The following is a 24,262-nucleotide window of genomic DNA, read 5'->3' as shown; positions in this document are numbered from 1 at the left end:
ATCTCCACGAGAGAGGGGGAGAACCTTGTATTGAGATTCAAAGAGAGAGAAGAAGCCATCTAGCTACTAACTATGGACCCAAAGGTCTGAGGTAAACTACTCACACTTCATCGGAGAGGCCATGGTGATGCAGACGCCCTCCGTGATGACGGCCCTCTTCCGGCGGATCTCCGGAACAGGCCCCAAGATGGGATCTCGTGGATACAGAAAGTTGCGGCGGTGGAATTAGGTTTTTGGCTCCTGTTCTGATCGTTTTGGGGTACGTGTGTATATATAGGAGGAAGAAGTACGCAGGAGGAGCAATGAGGGGCCCACGAGGCAGGGGGCGCCCCCCACCCTCGTGACCGCCTCTTTTGTTCCTTGGAGCAGGGTCCAAGTCTCCTGGATCACGTTCGGTGAGAAAATCACGTTCCCGAAGATTTTATTCCGTTTGGACTTCGTTTGATATTCCGTTTCTTCAAAACACTGAAATAGGCAAAAAAAATAGCAATTCTGGGCTGGGCCTCTGATTAATAGGTTAGTCCCAAAAATAATATAAAAGTGGAAAATAAAGCCCAATATAGTCCAAAATAGTAGATAATATAGCATGGAGCAATAAAAAATTATAGATATGTTGGAGATGTATCAGAAACATTTAGGTTGACTTGACGAGCCTGGCATGTACAGACATGGCCTCGGAACACGAGAGACCGAAATGTCGAACATGAATCGTATAGTAGATACGATCAACATGGAGATGTTCACCATTGATGACTAGACAGTCTCACGTGATGATCCAACATGGCCTAGTCGATTCGGATCATGTATCACTTAGATGACTAGAGGGATGTCTATCTGAGTGGGAGTTCATTAAATAATTTGATTAGATGAACTTAATTATCATGAACATAGTCTAAATTGTCGTTGCAAATTATGTTGTGGATTAATAGCTCGCGCTTTAGCTCCTTGTTTTAATACGCTCCTAGAGAAATACTAAGTTGAAAGATATTGTAAGCAATTGTGCGGACTAGGGCCGTAGTCTCAGGATTGTCCTCACTGCTACACAGAAGGCTTTTGTCCTTGATGCATCGCTCGGTGTGCCGACCCCTCTGGCGTCGTGTGTGGATGTTGTGAACATCTGGCAGACACGTTCTGATGACTACCTGATAGTTTAGTGCGCCATGCTTTACGACTTAGAGTCGGGGCTCCAAATGCGTTTTGAACGCCATGGAACATATGAGATGTTCCAAGAGCTGAAATTAGTATTTCAGGCTCATGCCCGTGTTGAGAGGTTTGAGACCTCTGACAAGATCTTTGCCTACAAGATGGAGGAGAATAGCTCAGCCAGTGAGCATGTGCTCAGAATGTCTGGGTACTTCAATCACTTGAATCAAGTGGGAGTTAATCTTCCAGATAAGAGAGTGATTGACAAAAGTTCTCCAATCACTATCACCAAGTTGCTAGAGTTTCGTGATGAACTATAACATGCAAGGGAAGATGATCCCCTAGCTGTTCGTCGTGCTTAAGGCCGTAAAGGTAGAAATCAAGAAGGAGCATCAAGAGTTGATGGTTAACAAGACCACTGGTTTCAAAGAAGGGCAAGGGCAAGAAGGGAAACTTCATGAATGGCAAGCCAGTTGCCGCTCCAATGAAGAAACCCAATAGCCCAAACCCGAGACAAAGTGCTTCTATTAGGGGAACAGTCACTGGTAGCGGAACTGCGTCAAATACTTGGTAGATAAGAAGGCTGGCAACTTCAACAAAAGTATATTTGATATATGTGTTATTGATGTGTACCTTACTAGTACTCCTAGTAGCACATGGGTATTAGATACCGGTTCAGTTGCTAATATTGGTAACTCGAAACAAAAGCTATGGAATAAACAGAGACTAGCTAAGGGCGAGGTGACGATGTGTGTTGGAAGTGTTTCCAAGGATGACAGGATCACCATCGCATGCTCGCTCTACTTTCGGGATTAGTGTTGAACCCAGATAAATGTTGTTTGTATTGGTGTCTGCGTTGAGCATGAACATGATTAGATCATGTTTATTGCAATACGATTATTCATTTAAGTCAGAGAATAATGGTTATTCTATTTACATGAATAATACCTTCTATGGTCATGCACCCAATGTGAATGGTTTATTGAATCTCGGTCGTAGTGATACACATGGTCATAATATTGATGCCAAAAAGATGTAGAGTTGATAATGATAGTACCACTTTCTTGTGGCACTGCCGCTTAGGTCATATTGGTGTAAAGCGCATGAAGAACCTCCATACTAATGGACTTTTGGAGTCACTTGATTTTGAATCACCTGACACATGCGAACCATGCCTCATAGGCAAGATGACTAAAACCCCGTTTTTTGGAACAATGGAACGGGCAAGTGACTTGTTGGAAATCACACATGCTGATGTGTGCGGTCCAATGAGTGTTGACGCACGCGGTGGATATTGTTATTTTCTCACCTTCACCGATTAATTGAGTAGATATGGGTATATTTACTTAATGAAGCATAAGTCTGAAATGTTTGAAAAGTTCAAGCAATTTCAGAGTGAAGTTGAGAATCATCATAACAAGAAGATCAAGTTCCTACGACCTGATCAAGGGGAGAGTATCTGAGTTATGAGTTTGGCAATCACTAAAGACAAGGTGGAATCGTTTCACAGTTGACGCCACCTGGAACACCATAGCGTAATGGTGTGTCTGAACGTCGTAATCACACCCTATAGGATATGCTGCGATCTATGATGTCTCTTACCAACCTATCGCTATCATTTTGGGGTTATGCATTAGAGACAATTACATTCACTTTAAATAGGGCACCATCTAAGTCCATGGAGACGACACTGTATGAACTATCGTTTGGCAAGAAACCTAAGTTGTTGTTTCTTAAGGTTTGGGGCTACAATGCTTATGTCGATAGGCTTTGGCCAGAAAAGCTCGAACCCAAAGCGGAAAATTGTGTCTTCATAGAATACCCAAACAAGACGATTGGGTATACCTTCTATCTCAGATCTGAGGGCAAAGTGTTTGTCGCTAGGAACAGGTCCTTTCTCGAGAAAGAGTTTCTCTCAAAAGAATTGAGTGGGAGGAAGATAGAACTTGATGAGGTTGTTGAACCTTCACTTCAACCAGAGAGTAGCGCATCACAGAAAGATGTTTCTGTGGCACTTGCGTCAGTTGAAGAGAAATATAATGATCATAATCATGAAGCTTCAGATCAAATTACTATCAAACCTCGTAGGTCGACAAGGGTGTGTACAACTTCTGAGTGGTAGCCCTGTCTTAAAGGTCATGTTGTTGGACAACAATGAACCTATGAGCTATGAAGAAGTGATGGGGTCCCGGATTCCAACAAATGGTTGGAAGCCATGAAATCCGAGATAGGATCCATGTATGAGAACAAAGTATGGACTTTGGTGGAATTTCCCGATGATCGGCAAGCCATTGAGAATAAATGGATCTTTAAGAAGAAGACAGACACTGATGGTATTGTCACCATTTATGGAGCTCGACTTGTCTCAAATAAGTTTCTGACAAGTTCAAGGAGTTGACTGTGATGAGACTTTCTCAATCATAGCGATGCTAAAGTCTGTTAGAGTTATGTTAGCAGTTGCTGCATTTTCATTTATGAAATCTGGTAGATGGATGTCAAAACAAACTTTCCTTGACGATTTCCGTGAGGAAAGGTTGTATGTGATACAACCAGAAGGTTTTGTCGATCCTAAGGATATTAAAAGGTATGCAAACTCCAGCGATCCTTCTATGGACTAGAGCAAGCATCTCGAAGTTGGATCATACACTTTGATGAGGTGATCAAAGCTTTTGGGTTTATACAAAGTTTGCAAGAAACTTGTATTTACAAGAAAGTGAGCGGGAGCACTACAACATTTTGAGAAGTATATGTGGATGACATATTATTGATCGGAAATGATGTAGAATTTCTGGAAAGCATAAAGGGTTGTTTGAATGGAGTTTTCCAAAGGAACACCTGTGTAAAACTGCTTACATGTTGAGTATCAAGATCTATAGAGATAGATCAAAACACCTGATAAGACTTTCACAGAGCACATACCTTGACATGATCTTGAAGGAGTTCAAGATGGATCGGTCAAAGAAGGAGTTCTTGCCTGAGTTGTAAGGTGTGAAGTTAAGACTTGAAGCTCGACTATGGCAGAACAAAGAGGAAAGACGAAAGTCGTCCCCTATGCCTTAGCCATAGGCTCTATACGATATGCCATGTTGTGTACCACGATGTGCCTTGCGACGTGTCTGGAAAGGGGGTATAAGAGTGATCCAGGAGTGGATCATTGAACAACGGTCAAAAAATTGTCCTTAGGAATAAGGAAATGTTTCTCGATTATGGAGGTGATGAAGAGTTTGGTGTAAAGGGTTACGTCGATGCAAGCTTTAACACCTATCCGGATGACTCTGAGTAGCAAACCGGATACGTATAGTGGAGCAACCATTTGGAATAGCTCCAAGTGGAGCATAGTAGCAACATCTACAATATGAAATAGAGATTTGCGAAGAACACACGGATCTGAATGTTGCAGACCCGTTGACTGAAACCTCTCTCGTAAGCATAACATGATCAAACCCTAGAACTCATTGAGTGTTAATCACATGGTGGTGTGAACTAGATTATTGACTATAGTAAACTCATGGGTGTTAATCACATGGCGATGTGAACTAGATTATTGGCTCTAGTAAACTCTTTGGGTGTTAGTCACATGGCGATGTGAACTATGAGTGTTGATCACATGACGATGCGAACTAGATTATTGACTCTAGTGCAAGTGGGAGACTATTGGAAATATGCCCTAGAGGCAATAATAAAATGGTTATTATTATATTTCCTTGTTCATGATAATTGTCTATTGTTCATGCTATAATTGTATTAACCAGAAACTGTATTACATGTGTGAATGCATAGACCACAACATGTCCCTAGTAAGCCTCTAGTTGACTAGCTCGTTGATCAATAAATGGTTATGGTTTCCTGACCATGTACATTGGATGTCGTTGATAACGGGATCACATCATTAGGAGAATGGTGTGATGGACAAGACCCAATCCTAAGCATAGCACAAGATCGTGTAGTTCGTTTGCTAGAGCTTTTCTAATGTCAAGTATCATTTCCTTAGACCATGAGATTGTGCAACTCCCGGATACCGTAGGAGTGCTTTGGGTGTATCAAACGTCACAGCGTAACTGGGTGGCTATAAAGGTGCACTATAGGTATCTCCAAAAGTGTCTGTTGGGTTGCACGAATCGAGACTGGGATTTGCCACTCCGTGTGACGGAGAGGTATCTCTAGGCCCACTCGGTAATGCATCATCATAATGAGCTCAATGTGACTAAGGAGTTAGCCACGGGATCATGCATTACGGAATGAGTAAAGAGACTTGCCGGTAACAAGATTGAACGAGGTATGGGGATACCGACGACCGAATCTCGGGCAAGTAACATACTGGTGGACAAAGGGAATTGTATACGTGATTGATTAAATCCTCGACATCGTGGTTCATCCAATGAGATCATCGTGGAACATGTGGGAGCCAATATGGGTATCCAGATCCCGCTATTGGTTATTTGCCGGAGAGGTGTCTCGGTCATGTCTGCATGGTTCCCGAACCCGTAGGGTCTACACACTTAAGGTTTGGTGACGCTAGAGTTGTAATGGGAATAGTATGTGGTTACCTAAGGTTGTTAGGATTCCCAGATGAGATCCTGGATGTGACGAGGAACTCCGGAATAGTCCGGAGGTGAAGATCGATATATTGGACGAAGCGTATTGGAATCCGGAATTGTTCTAGGAGTACTGGGTGACGACCAGCGTGACCGAAAGGAGTTTCGGAGGCCCCGACAAGCGTTGAGGGCCTTATGGGCCAAGGGGAGGGGGCACACCAACCCACTAAGGGGCTGTGCGCCCCTCCCACCCCATCTCACGTAACCTGGAGAGGTGGGGGCGCCTCCCCTAGGGCAGCCGCCCCTCCCGGCTTGGGGAGCAAGTTTCCTAAGGGTGGGGGCGCCCAAACCCATCTAGGGTTTCCCCTGTGGCCGCCGCCCCTCCCCTAGGGAAACCCTAGGGCGCCTCCTCCTCCCCCCTTCCCCCTATATATAGTGAGGGAGAGATAGGGCAGCCGCACCCCCGTTCCTGGCATAGCCCCTCCCTCCTCCAACACCTCCTCCTCCTCCGTAGTGCTTGGCGAAGCCCTGCCGGAGAACCACGAGCTCCACCGCCACCACGCCGTCTTGTTGCCGGAGTTCTCCCTCAACTTCTCCTCTCCTATTGCTGGATCAAGAAGGAGGAGACGTCCCCTGGGTTGTACGTGTGTTGAACATGAAGGCGCCGTCCGTTCGGTGCTTGGATCGGGTCTTCCGTGATTTGAATTGCCGCGAGTACGACTCCATCAACCGTGTTCTTGTAATGCTTCCACTTAGCGATCTTCAAGGGTATGAAGGTGCACTCCTTCTCTTTCGTTGCTAGCATCTCCTAGATTGATCTTGGTGACACGTAGGAAAATTTTGAATTATTACTACGTTCCCCAATAGTGGCATCATGAGCTAGGTCTATGCGTAGATTCTATGCACGAGTAGAACACAAAGTAGTTGTGGGCGATGATTTGGTCAATTTGCTTATCATTACTAGTCTTATCTTGATTCGGCGGCATTGTGGGATGAAGTGGTCCGGACCGACCTTACACGTACGCTTACGTGAGACAGGTTCCACCCACTGACATGCACTTGATGCATAAGATGGCTAGCGGGTGTCTGTCTCTCCCACTTTAGTTGGATCGGATTTGATGAAGAGGGTCCTTATGAAGGGTAAATAGCAATTGGCATATCACCGGTGTGCCTTTTGTGTAGGTAAGAAACGTTCTTGCTAGAAACCCATAGCAGCCACGTAAAACACGCAACAACAATCCGGTCAATCTGTGCCTCCGACAACTGAACATCGGGATATCCTAACGAGACAATCTACATAGAAATGTAATGATTGTATGAACATCGGGCAACTAAAAAAACAACATTTGTTTAAGTGGCCATGAAGGTTACCTGAAACTGGCTCAACCATCTAAAAAGAGGCATGTGAGGATCGTTGGCTATGGCCCTCGCAGTTGGCACGCAGCCAAAAAACGGGTCTGCATCGCTGCTTGCCAACCAGATTCTGCCTCCAAAGGACCTATGGCAGCACCGGCCAGAGGTAATCCCAACAAGACACATCCTGTAAAGTAGGCGCCATCTCTCCCCCAGTGAAACGTATGTGTCTCTGGTCTCTATCTATCTACTAAGCAGGTAAGGAGTGACTTGTCGTAAGAGAAATGTTTCACTTGCCTATTGTGTAACTGCAATGGTTCACCTACCTCATCTAAGTCCGGACCATCAACCCACTCATCCAATGTACCCTCAACTAGTCGTGCCAAGGATAGAAGTCTAGCCCAACTTAACCTACGAAATAAAGAGATTGTTAGCGCCTATGAAAAGTATGTCAAACATAGTAAGTCAGTATATGGACTCCATTATATGCACACATACCTATCAACCCATGAATGGTGTATCAACCAGTTAGACTTTGGGGTACGAGTGACCAACATGTCTACGTTCTTGCCCGCTTCCATAAGGGCGCCCCGGTGCTCTCTATCGATGTTACCATTAAGCAACGGATACGAAGACATATATGCAATTCAAACAACAAATCTCAGGTGCAAATAAAACATAGTACAAACATATTACAAATTAAAACATAGTACAACATATTACAAAGTAAAACATAGTCCTGACATATTACAAATTAAAACATAGTCCAAACAAAACATAGTCCTGACATATTACAAATTAAAACATAGTCCTGACATATTACAAATTAAAACATAGTCCTAACATATTACAAATTAAAACATAGTCCTGACATATTACATATTAAAACATAGTACGACACATTATATAGCTTGTGAGTTATTTCTTCCTCGTCCGCCCCTTCGGCCTCGACTGCCACAACCATGTCTGCCTCTTGCTCCTATTGTCACAGTCGTCGATGTGGAAGCACTCGTAGATGTGGAAGCACTCGTAGATGTGGAAGCACCATCTTTGTTCAGGTCGGGACAATATTTCATCCTATGCCCATAAGCCGCGCATAACAAACATTGTCTAGTTGCTCCACCAGCTTCAGATTGGTTCATATCGTTTCGGATGCGACGGGCCTTTCGTCTGCCCCTACTTGTTCGGCGAAGTTCTGGATCCGGGATGTATACTCTCTCACCGTCGTTTACCTTGTTGAAATTGCCGACGACTCTAAACCCTGTCATCTCACCTGTCCATTTGTTGATTACTGCCTCTTTTAAATAGTATGGGGACACGAAGGAGATAGCGTCCAACTCAATCTGGCCACAGGCAGCCAACACATGTGAGCAAGGTAGGTGCAACAACTTCGGTTTGTTGCATGTGCACTCACACGTTGGATGAAATTCTGTTCCAATTTTTACCTCGTGTGTCTTCACCTCATTTGAAGAACCAAAACCATCAGTAGGAAGCTGAACCTCATACCTCCTTTCCTGATTACCTATCAGTCTGACAGTGTGCTTGTTTGCTTTCTCTATCTTATGTGCCATGTACTCCATGACACGGCTACAATAAGGTGTGTTCTGATTATCTGCAATATGCTTCCTTGCTAACTCGTGCCTTTCTCTGAAATATCTCAAAGTGCCCTGGAATACGGCCTCCACAATAGATGTAAGTGGCAGTGCTCTATTCCCTCTAAGTACAAAATTATACACCTCTGCATGATTGGTTGTCATGTGGCCATACCTAGCTCCATGGATGTCATGCAGCAAAGATCAATTCACATGAGGCTCTTTCTCTATCCACTCAGAAAAATTCTTTATTGCCCTCCCCTTCTTTCTCTTAGTATTAGGAGGGTCAATTGCTGGCAAGTCACAAAGACCTACTGGCTCCTCTAGCTCCGCGATGAGTGCTGCTAATTTAACCTGATCTTGTTCCATTTTCTTCCTCGCATGTACCTGCTTCTTAGTAAACTCATCTAGTTTTGACCAAATAAATCCGTACTTGTGCTGCTGGTTTTGCTTGCATAATTTTTTGAACAAATTCATCAACCGCTTGTTCTTGAACTGTGAGAAATTTTTTGCCCCAAGATGACGCATGCACCACCGGCTCTGCAAGTCCCACCAAGGTGTTGGTTCATCAGCTGTTGGATTACTTAGTGTCTTCACGGCCTTCAATATACCAGCATGTCTGTCGTGAATGACACACACGTTTGGTCGGTCCTACACGATGGCAATTTTCACTTGCCGGAAGAACCATACCCTACTTGGAAAGTTCTCACCCTCCACAAATGCCATCGCAAGTGGGATGATTTGATTGTTCCCGTCCACACCAATAGCAGTCAGGATTTGCCCTCTGTACTAACCGGTTAGGAATGTACCATCCACAAACATAACAGGAGGACAATGCCGGAAAGCTTCGATGCACATAGCGAAAGAGAAGAACACTCGTTTCAACACCTTGAAATCTGGTATACTCGGCAACCTCGTGTGTTGTACATTCAGATAAGTGTCGGGATTCCTCTCCTTCAATATGTCAAGGAGACGGACAACATTATCATATGAGTCGAAGAACGTTCGAAACCTTTCCTCCATAGCCTTCTGCTTAGCCCTCCAAGCCTTCCCATAAGGAATGCCATAATTCCATCTGACCTTCACTACTGTCTGGATGTGTTTTGCTTCCATATCTTTCTTCTCTACTATCTCAGTATACATGAGTTGCGCAATGAGAGTTGAAGTCAGGTTAGGATGCTTCACCAGCAGGTTCTTCCTCACACAATTATGTGGGACGACATTGGTGACAACCCAGTGGATGTCATACTTCGGCACGTGCCCGTGCACCTTCCCAGGACAACCTGTTTCAACACATTTCACGGTATAATTTGTTGGACTTGATATGTGTATCCAAAAAACCCTCTGTGTAGACATGGCCCACTTTATCAACGCATACTTCAATTTTTTCTTTGTATCAAACATAGCCCCTATCTGGACTTGGTTCAGATTATACTGCCACAGAGTCTCATGGCCATCGTTGACCGTAAGGCCGGTGGATATGTCCTGGTCCCATGCAGAAGGAATCGATACCTCCACTTCATCCTCGGAATTTTCAGAATCCAGATCCTCCGCGAATCCATCCTCGTCCTCTTCCTCCATCACCCTCTGCATTTCATCCCCTTCCTCATCCCCATCAGCAAAACCAGAACCAGCTAATATTATCGACTGGCTACTCTGCCCAGTATCATGACCACAAACATTGTGTGGCACGTAGTCCGACTCTTTCTCGGGTTGGCTAGCATCCACATCAGGTGGCTGTGACCCGGATAAATCAATCTCGGTAGCCACTTGACTGCCCTGTCCGGGTTCATACCCCTTGTGGAGTTGTACGGTATTCTCCTCCTTCGCCACAGGTTGCACAAGGGCATGTGGGTGGATTCTTCGGTCTCGACAACGTCTTAACAACGTCAACCAATGCCGGCTCCTATCTATAGGCATCAACTCCCACTTAACATTTTTACAGGATTTGGTCCACAATGCATGAATACTAACAGAACATACTTCAGGATCCAGCCCGAAACTAGTTGTCAACCAGTACTTCAACTGTCTAATATCCAGTGTGTCCGGATCTGCTAGTGTCATGACGCCATTTTTAAACTCGCTAAGATCAACCCCCAACTCATTATATCGAACATTACTAGCGCCGCAGTACAGTCAAATTTACTGATTCGGACATTTTCACGTGTCAGACATTGTCATCTTCTAATTAATCACACCGAACACTAATATTATCCGTTACACTAACTATGCACTAAAATGCCACCACAAACATATTAACACTAACTAATAAACTATACAATTTAGAGAAAAATAGTGACGACATGGTTATACCTTCGAAGCGTGTGTCTCTTCCAGTCAGTGGCACCGGCCACCTCGCGAAGTACTTGCACCACCGGACAACGGCAGCGCCGCCCACTCGATGACCGGAGGATCAACTCCGGTCAACCCCCAAGCTGCTGCTCCTCCTCACCACCTCCTCCTCCACAGCTACTGCTTCTCCTCACCACCACCTCCATCCCAACCGCACCTCTTCCACCCCACCATGGCTCCTTCCCCAAACGCACAAAAAACTATCCCATAGCAAAAAAAAAAACCATAGGCCGGTGGAGAATGCTACGATCTATCTATTATGTGCCTTGGTTGTGAAAATGGGTGCAAACTGGAGGAGATCGGCTCGGGGTAGCGAGCTCTAAAGAGAAGAACGAGAGGAAGAGAAAGAAACAGAGGCGAGCTGACCAGGAGGAAGGAGACGACGCGCCCGACCTTATCCAGACCTTTTCGGTCTAGGCCTGGCCGAAAACCTCTTCGGCCGCGGGCTGGCCGAAAACGGCCTATTTCGGTCGCGCGTAGGCCGAAGCTACTATTTACGGCCGGCCCGCCACCGGCGCCACCTCTTCGGCCCAGTTGGCCCTTTTCGGTCAACTGCTGGACGAAAAGTCATTTTCGGCCAAATTCGGGCCGAAAACTACCTCTTCGGCCACCACAAGACCGACGGGGTCATGGTTTTGATTTTTTGACAATGGATACTATAGTTTCCGAATTAGCTATAAAAAGATGATAGTTTTGGAAAAAAAATCCCACGGGAGAGAGGGCCAAACTAACCGAGACATTAGCATTTGTCACATTTGCTGTGAACAGCCATATTCTCCTGATGCTACAGCGGCTGACGGGACAAGAACCTGAACAAGGATGATAGAAAGTGATAGGGAATCCCAACAGTGCGATAAAACTCTTCCACAATTTCGTGCTGGGCCAAAGGCTACACCTGCTTGTTGGTAAGAAACGCAGAGACTGGACTAGTCTGAAACTCTGAACGTGCCAAAAGGCACAGTGTTGGACCAGTCTGCTGCTTCTCACCAACATTTGCTGCACTTTTCATGTATCCCTGAGAGCTACATTAATTAATCTTTAACCACTGTCATGTAGGAGTACTACGTATCATTTTCATACCCTAAACCAAAACCAGGGTTTATGTCGAATAGTTCACCGTAGCACAGTACTAGTCGTGTGCTCTAGAGTAGAGTTGTGACTTGTGACTTGTGAGTGGCGACTTTTGCCGACCCACGGCCGCGGTGAGTTCGAGGCAGCGAGGCCTACACAGGGTCGAGGCATGTTTGGACGTCGGGGAGCGGGCCGTTGGAAGGCCGAGCCAGACGTGGGAACGGATTTGGGCGGTGGAGCCATCCGTCTATCCGCCGGGTCCCGGTTCCCGCACGTCTAGCCGCAGGTGCAGGTGCCCACGCGGGCCGGCGGCCATAAAAAGCAGCGTCGCCGTTTCCTCCTCCCGGCCCCCGGCCCCTGGCCGACGACGTGCCAAACAGCTTCCTATCCTACGGCCGTGCGCCGTCACACTCATCGCTCAACATACGGCATGCGAAGGTGGTTTGTTTTCCGAATTCCAAAAAAAAAAGGTGGTTTGTTTTCCGCGATTCCTTTGGCAGCGAGATCCGATCCGTGATCCGGAAATTATCCTCCATCCTTTTGTTCTTTTCCCCACTGGCTCATTTTATCCCTGGACAGAGGACGGTGGGGAAGAACACGATCCCTCCCTCCACCATCGAAACGAAAGCAGGGTTCGGAGCCTGCGAGGATAAGATCATGTGCTTCGGTTAAAAGCGTATATATGGCTATCGATTGGCACTAGATCCGCATTTCTCTTTTTTCTTTTGTTCTTTTTCTGAATGGCCCCCCGCGATGCCTCATGGAGAAAGCTACGCTGCGCACTGTGATGTTTGATCTTTGGAGTTGGAGTGGCCTAAATTCGAGAATCGGGAATGCTCCTATCTGTATCTGTAGGAGGACGGGTCAATGACTTGGCGTGTAGAAATAATAGTGGAGTCAATGGCTGGGTGAGTTGGGCGTGGAATCGGCGAGTATCCCTTCGTCGCCAAGGGACCAACATTCTTGCCTCAAATTGAAGTCGGAATAACAATGCTACTTCATCTTGCTGCATCTGGTTGCTCCACACTCGTATACAAATATTGCAACACTTGAAAAATACTCTCTCCGTTCCAAAATAAATGTCTCAACTTTGTACTAATTCTAGCACAAAGTTATAGTATTAAAATTGAGACACTTATTTTGCGCTAGAGACACAAGAGCTCATGACGGCTCCACACCTCCATACAACAATTAATTTCAAAATATACCTAGCAAATCAAAAAATTAAAAATTTGGAAAGTCAAACGTGCCTAATCTATTTCCATGCGAAGTTTCGTGAAAAAATATCAGAAAATATATCCGTGGAGAAGAAAATAAATGTCGACCTACAATCCATCCAAACAATTTTTTTCTCTATACGGAACTTTTTTGTCTTTTCATTGAGAGTACGTTCCTTGGTAACTTTTTTCTCTCGAAACTTTACACGGCAGTATATTGGGCACTTTGATTTCATATCTCCAAATTTCAGATTTTTTTAAATGTCCTGCTTTGTTTTTTAAAATTTAATACTCATACAGGGGTGGAGCACTCCAACTCCTCTTCCCCTAAAACATCTTATATATTTATTTACAAAAGTAGTACTCCCTCCTCCCCTAAGATGATTACAATGTATCTATGATTCATCAGTAACGATCTTCTAGCCCCGGTTCCTCAAGCTAGACAAATAAACCTTACAAACCGAAACAAATGACCGTTTTTCTTTACTCACAAGGCTCTTCCCCTAGGGCTGTCAAACCAATCTCTGCGCTCCCAAGTAGGAGTAGTAGAAAATACATGCGTCCGTTGAGAGGAGGATGTGACAAGACAATTGCCCGGATTATTTTAGGCACCTTGGTCTAAGAGCTCACCAATGATTTTACTGCGCCCCAAGATTATCACTACAGTATCACTCTATCTAGGACGGACCCATTGCTCTGACAGAGAAGACTCGTGCATTAACACGCTGAGCTGAGCTGACACCCTCTCAATTATCGGAAGAGTGCCCCAAGATGGACCTGACCTGCCATATCAATCAATAGACGCCAGGACTGCACTGCACAGCACGGGATGATTCTTCAACCGCCAACTGTTCCGGGCTCTATCAATCAATACTCCTACTAAGAGCCCAGCGCAGTCTGTCCTGCGGCTCTGCTCCAAAAACCTGCAGCGATCACGTCGGAGTTCACTATTTGGTAACCTCTTATCTTATCTCGAGAATTTCCATGGCGTGGCAGGTATCCACTGCCGCTGGTTTGAAGGCTGACGCCGACGTAAAAGTCCAAGCACGAGCACGCCGGCCCGTGAACCCAAGCCGCAGAGGGTCTCTCGAATCCACACCCGCCACTGTGCCTCACTCAGTGCGCCCATGTGACCCACGGGTACAGTCCATGACCCATTGTCCCGAACCCAGTGCTCCCACCGCATGTCTTTTGGCCCCAGTGTGTGTAGAGTACACAGCTGCACCCAAGGTCGAATCCAAGCACTGCTGGCTATGTACAATCACAAAGCCTCCACAAGCCACTTCCCAGTATTTATAATCTAGTAAAATTTGCTGCTCCAAGTGCAGGGTTACTGTATCCGATTTTTTTTGACCTAGTACTAGATTTAAGGTTTTAAGCAGGTATCCTGTCAGTGATAAGTCTGAAATTCCTCTCAGAAATCAGCGGGAGGACAAGCGTCCAACGCATACCAGTAGAAGTTTTACGGTGAAATTTGGCTAAGATTCCTATACCTGCCTACTGTACTAGCTAGCGAAGTGGAGTGGTACTAGTACTGGACCCAGGACATGAACCGAAGCAGGCAGAGCCAGAGAGGCGATGGCGTAACGGAGCAAAAGGTTCCGACTTGGGAGGTCGTTATATACGCTTTCCCCGCACCACATCAACACCATATCCTCGCTCTCTCTCTTGCCCACACCACACTGCCTGCGCCGCGCAACCTACGACTGTACAGCACAGAGAGTGGAGAGCATGCCGCTCTAGCTAGCTTACAGCGCAGTCTGGTCGTACCCCCACCCACCGTACCCGCGCAAAGAGAATGGCGACTGTGGTGGCGGCCGTTGAGGCCGGGGTGGTGGCGGTGGCGAGCGGGCGGAGCAGCAAGCTGGTCCGGGGCCTGTACTGGCGCCTGCGCGCGGGGATCCGGCGGCTGCAGTCGGAGCGGCGCAGGTGGCGCGGCGGCGGCGGCAGACGGGAGCGCTTCAACTTCCACTACGACGCGCTCAGCTACGCCCTCAACTTCGACGACGGTCGCCGCGCCGCCGACTTGGTCCTAGCATGAAGCAGATGCCGCGCTCGCTCGCTAGGAGCTCGATTGTGCTGCGGGCCTTGGGGCTGGGCTGCGTATGGAGGCAAGCTGGTGGTCTAGGGGTCGTGGTTCTTGTGTCTGTGTGCTTCTTTAATTAGTGCTTTAGTTAGTTTATTAGGAGCTGCAATGTTTCGGGGTGAACCGGAAGTGCAATCTCTGCAGTCTACAATCTCTGCGCTACGGGTGAAATTCTTGCTTCGCATTCGGCGATTGCTCATCTGCAGCGCAATTCGAATGGCAGGAAAAGTACGCGCAACTTTTTATGTAGGTGTCACTAGATAGTTGAAGGCTCCTCCTGATTAGTGACATGACGCCGGGAAGATCATGAGCTCATGGAGCAGTATGTTGGCGTGCAACTTCAATTCTGTTTGCCCTATTTCCCCGCAAAAAATGAAAAAAAAATTCAATTTTGTTTCCAGTGCCCGTCATAGTGCTCAGTTCGGGAAAGTGACGCTTGATATGGCGAGGGTGCAATTGTGGACTATTGCAATTTCCTCTTAGGCTTCACGATCAACTGCAACCTCTGGTATGCACGGTTGTTGCTCCGGGCATGAGCATTTTTCTTCGGCTGCCTCAGCCACGTGTGCATCTATGCTCGTCAGTGGTCATGTGCATCGCACTAGTCGTTTAGTGTAGAGGCCATAAAATAATGATACCCGTACTCGTTTTGTCGCCATTAGCGAACAAAAGGTTGTAACTTGTTTAAAGAGAGCGGGCAATCTCGGCATCGGCGCCGGGAAGAAAATGGTGGGAACGTTGCCACTGAGTTGAGACGAAAAGGAAAGAAGAAAGAGAGGCGGATCAATGGTTGGTCTGAATTCCTCGTCCTTCTTCCTTCTCTTGCGGGTGCCTGAATTGTGCAATGAACCAAAGCCTTGTCACACGAGAGGTTTTTTCTTTCTTTTGTAGTAGAGATATAGGAGTCGTTCACACTTGGCCTGAATTGTGCAATGAACCAAAGCCTTGACGACGGAGGAAGCGAAGAGTCATGATTCTTCGGGGCTGTTTGGTTTGTGACTAACTTTGCCAAAAATTGCCACACCTAAGGTTAGGCAAGTTTGACCAACTTAGGTGAGTGTTTGGTTCAAGCCATATCTTAGGCAAGCCACACTTGAACCCCACATGGCATACACACAAAGAGTGTGGCAAGATTTTCTTAGACTTGCCAACTTGTGGCTCTTATTTTGATGAACTAACCTTAATCAAGTTTGGTAAAAAATATTTGGCAAAATGTGGCAATGCTAGTCCTAAAACCAAACAGCCCCTTCGTCATGGAGAAGGAAGGAGCGGGGTAGCAAGGACGGCACATCGGGGTGGGTTGTTACTCCAGAGAAGAAAGTGAGAACCTGCTCTGCCTTTTTCCATCAACCCATCCAATCCATCGAGTTCGTCCGTAAGCTCCGGGCCTTTCTGATGTCACAAATCGCCGGGAAGTACTACTCTGGATCGCAGGTGGATCGGACGTGGGCGGCAGCGAGAAAACGCTGGCTGCTCCGCGTGCCTACAGTTCCGGCTGTATTGCCCCGTCACATCCATCCTGCGCGCTCAGCTGCTCCCGATGACCGATGACGTGAGGAGCAGGAGCCAGCACCCTACTTAATCTGGTGGGCAATGATAATGAGGTGTAATTCACAGTTCGGACTCACTGCAATCCGTTTTAAGGAAAGCCTTGGTCGTGTTGTTTATCCCCCTTTCTTTAATATAATCTCTCCTGCATGGTTCGAAATTTTTTTTTATCATGAAAGCAAACATTGTTTGTTCTTGTTCCCATGCCCGGAAAGCATCACGGCACGGCGCGACACGACACGGCGACTGCATGTGGTATGGTGACGCTTTCGATCATCCATGAATCACTTGGGTAGATAAGACGAATCATGTGCTCGCGTATACGTCTCCCTTGGCGATCCACAAAACGAGCTAGTACATATCCGAAAAGCCAAGAATTTCTCGGGCAGTGATATATATCGCTTAAGATCATCTCTAGCAGATTCTATAAAGTATAACCTATAATATATATATATATATATATATATATATATATATATATATATATCTTTCTAAAACGAACTTGCAGTACCACGAGGCATCAAACAGAACAGATCCCATAAACCGTAGCATAAACCTTTTTTTATCCTCACGCTTCTTCTCCATGACGCACGCATGGACGAATTCGAACTCCAGCCGGCCAGAACGGCACCGCTTCGGCCTGCCGCCTGATGTGGCCTGCTGCCTGCTCCAGCAACGCTCCGGCCCACCACGTGCTCCAACGGTGCTCCGCCGGCTGCCGGCGAGCTCCTCCGTCTGTTTGTTGCTCGCGCGCGGCGTCGCGAGGCCCCCTACTCCAGCGTTGACCGGCTTTACAAGATCCTCTAGAAACGACTGAAATCCTCCATGTATGATGGATGGGAGATCGAATATAGGGGAGCCTGCAATTTTTTTTACGCGATATGCTGTTTTACAAGATCTATTCGGGGTGTTTTCTTCAGCTTGTACTGTAAATACGAAGATTTGACCGCTTTTATGGGATCTGCTAGAGATGCTCTAAGATGTGCGAGCGGTATCCTTCATGCGTCCGACTTTTCTTTCTTTCGCATCATTCTATGGTTGGATGCTTAGATAGACAATGGTATCTACAACTATAAATGAATTGAGTTCGAGCGAGTTGAATTAGGCTTAGCTCAATTGATACTAAAATTTGAGCGAGCACAAATTGAGCGACACTCAAGGTCGAGTTGTAGAAAATGGCTCATACCCATCTTGTAATGATCTCGAGCTAGTTTCGAGTGAAATAAGATGTTTTTTTAATAATCTTAGACAAATTTTCAAACAAGGTAAGCCATAACACAACATAAGAAACCATTATATGATTAAGTTTTTATCATTAATGCCATCAATTGTGTCCCACTACTCAGTTTTATCATTAGAAATTTTAACTGCTCAAGAATGTCATTGCTTTGTTAGACACATGCTCAAAAATGCCACTAGCCACCATTACTTCCAGCTCAGAGCCCGTTTAGTATGCTATAATGACCAAAATACTCATATACCAAGATGCCAACTCTCCCTCTATCTCACTATGATAAAAAGTGTGGGTTCCACTCGATCCCCAATAACATTCTTATTTTCCTCTAAACTTATTCGGTTCTTACTCCTGATAAGTGGGGCCCACACTTGTCATTGTGGGATAAAGAGATCGAACATGTGGTTCTATGAGTATTTTGTTCATATAACATGGTCAACGGGTTTGACCTGATAGTAATGGTGTTTAATGACATTTTTGAGCAAACATCTAATGAAACAATGGCATTTTTTCGGTATCTAATAGCATTTTTGAGCAAACATCTCACAGAACGATGATATTTTTGAGCAGTTGTAATTTTTAATAGCAAAACTGAGTCGTGAGACACAACTAGTGACATAAATGATAAAATCCCTAATAATTTAACTTATTCTTTCTCAACTGAAAACTAATGCTGAATCGCAAGAGATCACAGACGGAATTAGCAAGAGGAGAAAACAAAAGTGCGTCTGCTCTAAAACTTTAGCAAAAAAAACATGATATTTAATATATGGCTGACCACATACCATATCGCAGTTAAATTTTCTCCGCGCATAATTAAACTCCATGTTTGGTAGTGGGTAAAATGGAGAAAATCATAAACAACATATGTGGTAATGATTTTTTAATTATTTATATAATAGTAAATTACCCCATTTCTTTTTAATATATATCAGAATTATGTAATATAATTATATAATATCAAGCTATCGAGCTAAAATTGAGCGAGTCAGTGTTGGCTCAAGATTAGCTTGTTTCTTAGTCGAGTTATATAAAGCATTCATACTTAGCTCATTTCTTTTCGAGTCGATCTAGAGTTGCTCATGAGCCTTGAGTTTTTTTTTGCAGCCCTAGTGGTATCCCCAACCTAGTAAGGGTCAAGCCTTGATACTCGCATTTATTTCTGGATTTATTTCAGAATTTTCGGCGATGCGCTTTCAGTGGGAGGAGACGTTATCATTGACTACAAGGCACTTTTAATGACTTCGTCAATCTTAAGATGATATGCCGGTTCAGTCTCTCGGAGATGCTTAAAGGGGTAGGGTGTGTGTATATATATTTATAAGGATGAGTGAATGAGTGTATATATGAGCACTTGTGTATGTACTGTGTTAAAAAATACTAGCCCATGACGCATGCGGTTGGTGTTTGTTTTGCTTCATGGTTAGTTCTTTTCTTTCTTCTCAATAGACCGAGCTGGTTTGTTCCATGACTAACATGGTTGGAGAAAATGAAGTTGTTCTCATGAAATAATAACAATTATTGGACAGAAGAAATGAGTTCATTGAAAACAATTTTTTTCCATGGAAATCATTTACGTTAGTAGTTGATTTCATTATATTTTCCAACAGAAAACAATTTATGGCACATACTGACGGGTCCGGCAGATCTCGGGTTAGGAAATCCTGAGCTAAGCGTCTAAATACGAAGTTTTATCCAGATTCGGACCTTTCTAGAAGATACAACCAACGTCATGTTTGTATTTATTGTTGAGCTGAGTACAAAGTACATGTGATCTACTCTTGATTTTGTTATTTGCTCTCACCCTGCCCCATTTATATAGACACTAGGGGAGTCGGCTATGCATGAGGAAACACAGTCTCGTACGAATCCGACATCTTGGAGTACACGCATCATGGACCGCCCAGTGTGGCCTACTCCTGAACCGACATGAGTGTCCTAGCCTGGCCCAACAGGCCAGGAGACGACGTGATGAAAGACCCCCTCGTCAAAACACCATCAGAAACCTTTATGCAATTTTTGTTTCTCCTAAAAACTATTTTATTATTGTTGATAAGTAGCGCTACTATATAGAAAAATGCTACTGAATTAAATAAATGTTCATAAGTTTAAATAATGTTTGTAATTTTAAAAATATTCATTAATTAGAACAAAGTTCCTAAATGTGATTTTTTTCCGCAAATTTTAAGAATGTTAACAAATTTTAAAATGTTTATGAATTGTAAATGTTCACAAATTTGGAAATATTGTTCACAAATTTTTGAATGTTCAAGAATTTGTTAAAATGTTTGCAAATTAGAAAAATCATGTATTTGAAAAATGATCCAAAATTTTAAAATGTTCGCAAATCTGTAAATAGAAGAGAGGAGAGCCATCTCCCAAATATACTGCTATCAAATTTGTGAACCACATAAAAACATACAATGAGAAGCAAGTGTTACCTATATTTTTTTAAGATGGAAAGTAACACAGCCAGGCATGGTGATTGGTGAACATATAGAAAGCATCCAAAGAATTGGTACTTATACAAGAATCAAATCGATCCTCCTGCTCAACCAAAACCTGCAAAACAAAACATACGGAGGCCATGTAAATGAATGAATCTTTGTAAAAAAATTAAATGAATGAATGAAAAACACCTTAAGGTAGCATATCGACCAAAGGCACGAGGATTAGATGTAAACTACCTTAAAATTGCATCACACATCTCTTGATTCCACTATGTACCTTGAGAACACCAAACATTAGAATCATAAACCGCACAAAGAAGAAACACACCACCATTGGAACAAAACCAAGGAATGCGAAACACAGATGAGAATCGAAGAAGAAAACCCCCAAACCACAAGCTAGACCTAGTCAACACATGATGAAAATGAACCTGCACAGGAAGAAGAATGGGGACGAGCTACGGGCGTGCGGCAAAACAAGGCTGGGAACGAGCGACAAAGGAAAAAAGTGACAAAGAGCAATGGACCCTTTGACCAGGGAGAAGAACCTTTAGGCCGACTAGCTCAGGACATCCTGCACGCGAGCGCTATGTATCACTCACTAAGGGGCCACAAAGGGCGAGACATAACATTTGGGGAGCTCCTCCACAACGACTTTTGCACCAGATCATAACATGGCTCTCGCGCAGGGCTAGACGGCCCGACCTAATAATGACTCATTTGCGGTCGCAAGCTTGTGCTCACTCGCTCGCTAGCACATTTTTTTCAGTTCACGCTTGCATGTTGGTTCAATTTTTTTCTTACTTTTGAGCTACTTTGCTGTCTAAAAAACCCGGCTGATATTTTTTCTATATAATAATTGTGGAACGAGAAAATGTTTGTGTATTTTAAAAAATCTTCAATAATTAAAAAAATCATGATTTTGTAAAAAATGTTCACTAATTTGAAAAAATACCATGAATTTTTAAGAGAAGTTTATGGATTTTAAACAAAAATCTAGCATTCATTTGATAAAGTTCATGACTCTGGAAAATGTTTGCAGATCTGAAAAATATTTATGAATATAAAAATTGTTCACAAATTTTAAAAATATTTACTCATTTTAAAAAAAGTTCACAAATACTACCTCCATCCTGGTTTATTAGACCCTTTGTATTTAGGGTCATATTTTGACCATGATTTTAACTAATAAATATAGGTTATACATAGGAAAAATTATGGAAACTATGTTCTAATATGAATCCAACGATACAATTTTTTATGACATGCATTAACATTTTTTTTGTTAAAACTATGGTCAAAATTTAGCATAAAATACTAAAGGGCCTATAAACCACTATTGAGGGAGGATGAAAATTGTTCGTGGTGTTTTTGAATTTTTTTCTCAAAAATGAAACAAAGAAATAAAAAAAGCATGCAGAAGACCAAAAACAAGGAAACGAGAAAATAATGGTTGAAAGCTTCTAGAAGATTAACAAAACCAGTCTGAAGCTTCACAAAACCAGTTGGTGGAAGCTTCAAGCACCAAAAATGCAAACCTCTGAATGGGACGGCCCATTACCTAGGAATGTTGCCAGTATCTAGGCGCTATAAAGCGTCAAATGGGCAATTCCTAGCATTTGCACAATTTGTTTGTCCGGTCTGGAATGCCTAATTTCTTTTATGGGTCGAGTGGTCAAGTGAACATTCGTTTGAATTAGTAAGCATCATCAACATGAGGCATAAATGCACTCAATTTTCTACTCCCTCCGTTCTTAAATATTTGTCTTTTTAGAGATTTCAAATAGACTACCACATACGGATGTATATAGACATATTTTAGAGTGTAGATTCACTCATTTTGCTACGTATGTAGTCACTTATTGAAATCTCTAGAAAGACAAGTATTTAGAAACGGAGGGAGTAGAAAAGAGATAGTTTCTTTTTATAGATGCGAATTGTATGTTTTATGGTTTCCTTTGTATTTAAAACAGGAGGGGCTAAGTAATGATGGAGAGGAGGATAAGGATCCGAGCGAGAGGTCAGCCTAATTTCTGATATGGGCCGTGCACTTAAGGACACAGCAGAACTAGGCCCAACAAAAGATGGCCTACAAGAAAGCAGGGGCTGAATATGATGGCGCTTCCTATTTGGCGCTTCAGGCATCTGTTACTGTGCATTTTGCAAACGGGCGCCTGAAGTCCTCCAAGCTGGGCTGACCCGTTTAGCTATTTTTCTCCATTTATATCTAAACAGAAAAAACTAACGCACATGTGGAGAGTCCAACCAGGCATCTCCTGTCCCCAATAAACTGCACTAACAACCCGACCACAACACTTGCTGTGACAACTTCTCTCTTTTCTTCTTTCTTTACTTTTCTTATTATTTCTTTTTTGTGCAAAATCGAAGAATTTTATAGAAGGTTCTGGCAAATTCGATGAATTTTTTTTGAAATGGATGAACTTTTTTTCAAATTTGATGAACTTTCTTCAAATTCGATGATTTTTTTTAAAATTGGTGAACTTTTTTCAAATTTGATGATTTTTTTAAATTGATCAAGTTTTTTTCAAATTCATTAACCTCTTTTTAAAAATCCATGAACTTTTTTTAATTCATGATTTTTTGTTTTTTCCTTTTTTCCCATTTACTTTTTGTTCTTTTTTTTTATCAAATGCGATCATGTATATGGGCCGTCCCACCATCGCTGGCGCGTGGGCGCCGGGGAACTTCCCTCGCGCCTGAAGCGCTGAATAGGAGCTCCTGAATATTGTTCATTGGGCTTTGAAGGTAGGTTAAAGATGTACTACAAGAAAAGAGGGGTCGAATATGATCCACACCGGGCTTTCAATGTAAACCTGAAACGAAAGAGACGATTCTTGAACAAAAAAAACCTGAAACGAAGAGACGACTATACCTCTGAGAATGATAAAAAAAAAGAGATTATACCTCTGAGAACCCCTAAAAAAAGACTATACCTCTGAGAGAATGCAAAATTAGAGACAAAACATGGAGATGCGGGGGATCGAACCCCGTGCCTCTCGCATGCAAAACAAGCGCTCTACCATTTGAGCTACATCCCCTAGTGCGTTTAATTTGAAAACTAAGCTATATAAAAAGAAAGTGGTCACTGTCACACAGTTTGACGTAGTTAATTTCACGATAAATATATGCTCAATAATAAAAGATTCCATGTAGCCTAAGCTACAAAGGAACTTTGTGATAATACTAGAAGAGGCTAGCTAGTTTTCGAATTCTTCCTAGTGAGCTCAGAGTTGGAGGCAGTATCGGGCGCACCTCAAGGTCCAGCGGCAGAATCGCGTGCCATACACATTTCAAAACAGAACTTGACTACTTGGAAGATTGGTCACTTTGGTCAACTCCGGAGTATGAAGATTGTACCAAGACAGAAACTGAAAGTCGGAAGTCAAGAATCTCACTGAAATTTGTGCTTTCCACTCTCTGGTAAAGGGTTGGTTGAGGCCTAGAGAACTTCGGAGAGACAACCTCCCCTCCAAATGATGGAGCTCCAATCTCCAAGTACTGCTAGTTTAGTCGTTTCGCTCGCCTCAGAAAAAAAATGCACTCATGCTACCACCAAACAGATACCTAGCCATACAGACCCCGCATCTCCGGGGACATCCTCACACTAGATATATAGCTCGGAGTCAGACCTCAGACGCCGAAAAGCCAAGACTGCTGGAG

The 24,262-nt window shown here is 43.9% G+C and overlaps 1 protein-coding gene and 1 non-coding gene across 2 annotated transcripts; one reads left to right on the top strand and one right to left on the bottom strand.

Annotated features, from left to right (window-relative positions):
- The first annotated feature begins 14,919 nt into the window (after positions 1 to 14,919).
- Positions 14,920 to 15,741, top strand: LOC147965559 (uncharacterized). Its single transcript, XM_087528233.1, has one exon. The coding sequence runs from the start codon at positions 15,062 to 15,064 to the stop codon at positions 15,302 to 15,304; it is 243 nt and encodes an 80-aa protein (XP_087384359.1). The 5' UTR covers positions 14,920 to 15,061; the 3' UTR covers positions 15,305 to 15,741.
- Positions 15,742 to 23,567: 7,826 nt separating this feature from the next.
- TRNAA-UGC (transfer RNA alanine (anticodon UGC)) lies at positions 23,568 to 23,640 on the bottom strand. Its single transcript has one exon. It is a non-coding gene; the product is annotated as a tRNA-Ala (tRNA).
- Positions 23,641 to 24,262: the final 622 nt, after the last annotated feature.

The sequence above is a fragment of the Triticum urartu genome, chromosome 6A (assembly GCF_056163025.1).
Source record: "Triticum urartu cultivar PI428250 chromosome 6A, HENAU_Tu73, whole genome shotgun sequence".
Taxonomy (NCBI): Eukaryota; Viridiplantae; Streptophyta; class Magnoliopsida; order Poales; family Poaceae; genus Triticum; species Triticum urartu.
This window is presented reverse-complemented; position numbering and strand designations above follow the sequence as displayed.

Excerpts from the sequence above, each read along its gene's own strand:
- LOC147965559 (XM_087528233.1), top strand. The coding sequence starts at position 15,062 with ATGGCGACTGTGGTGGCGGCCGTTGAGGCCGGGGTGGTGGCGGTGGCG.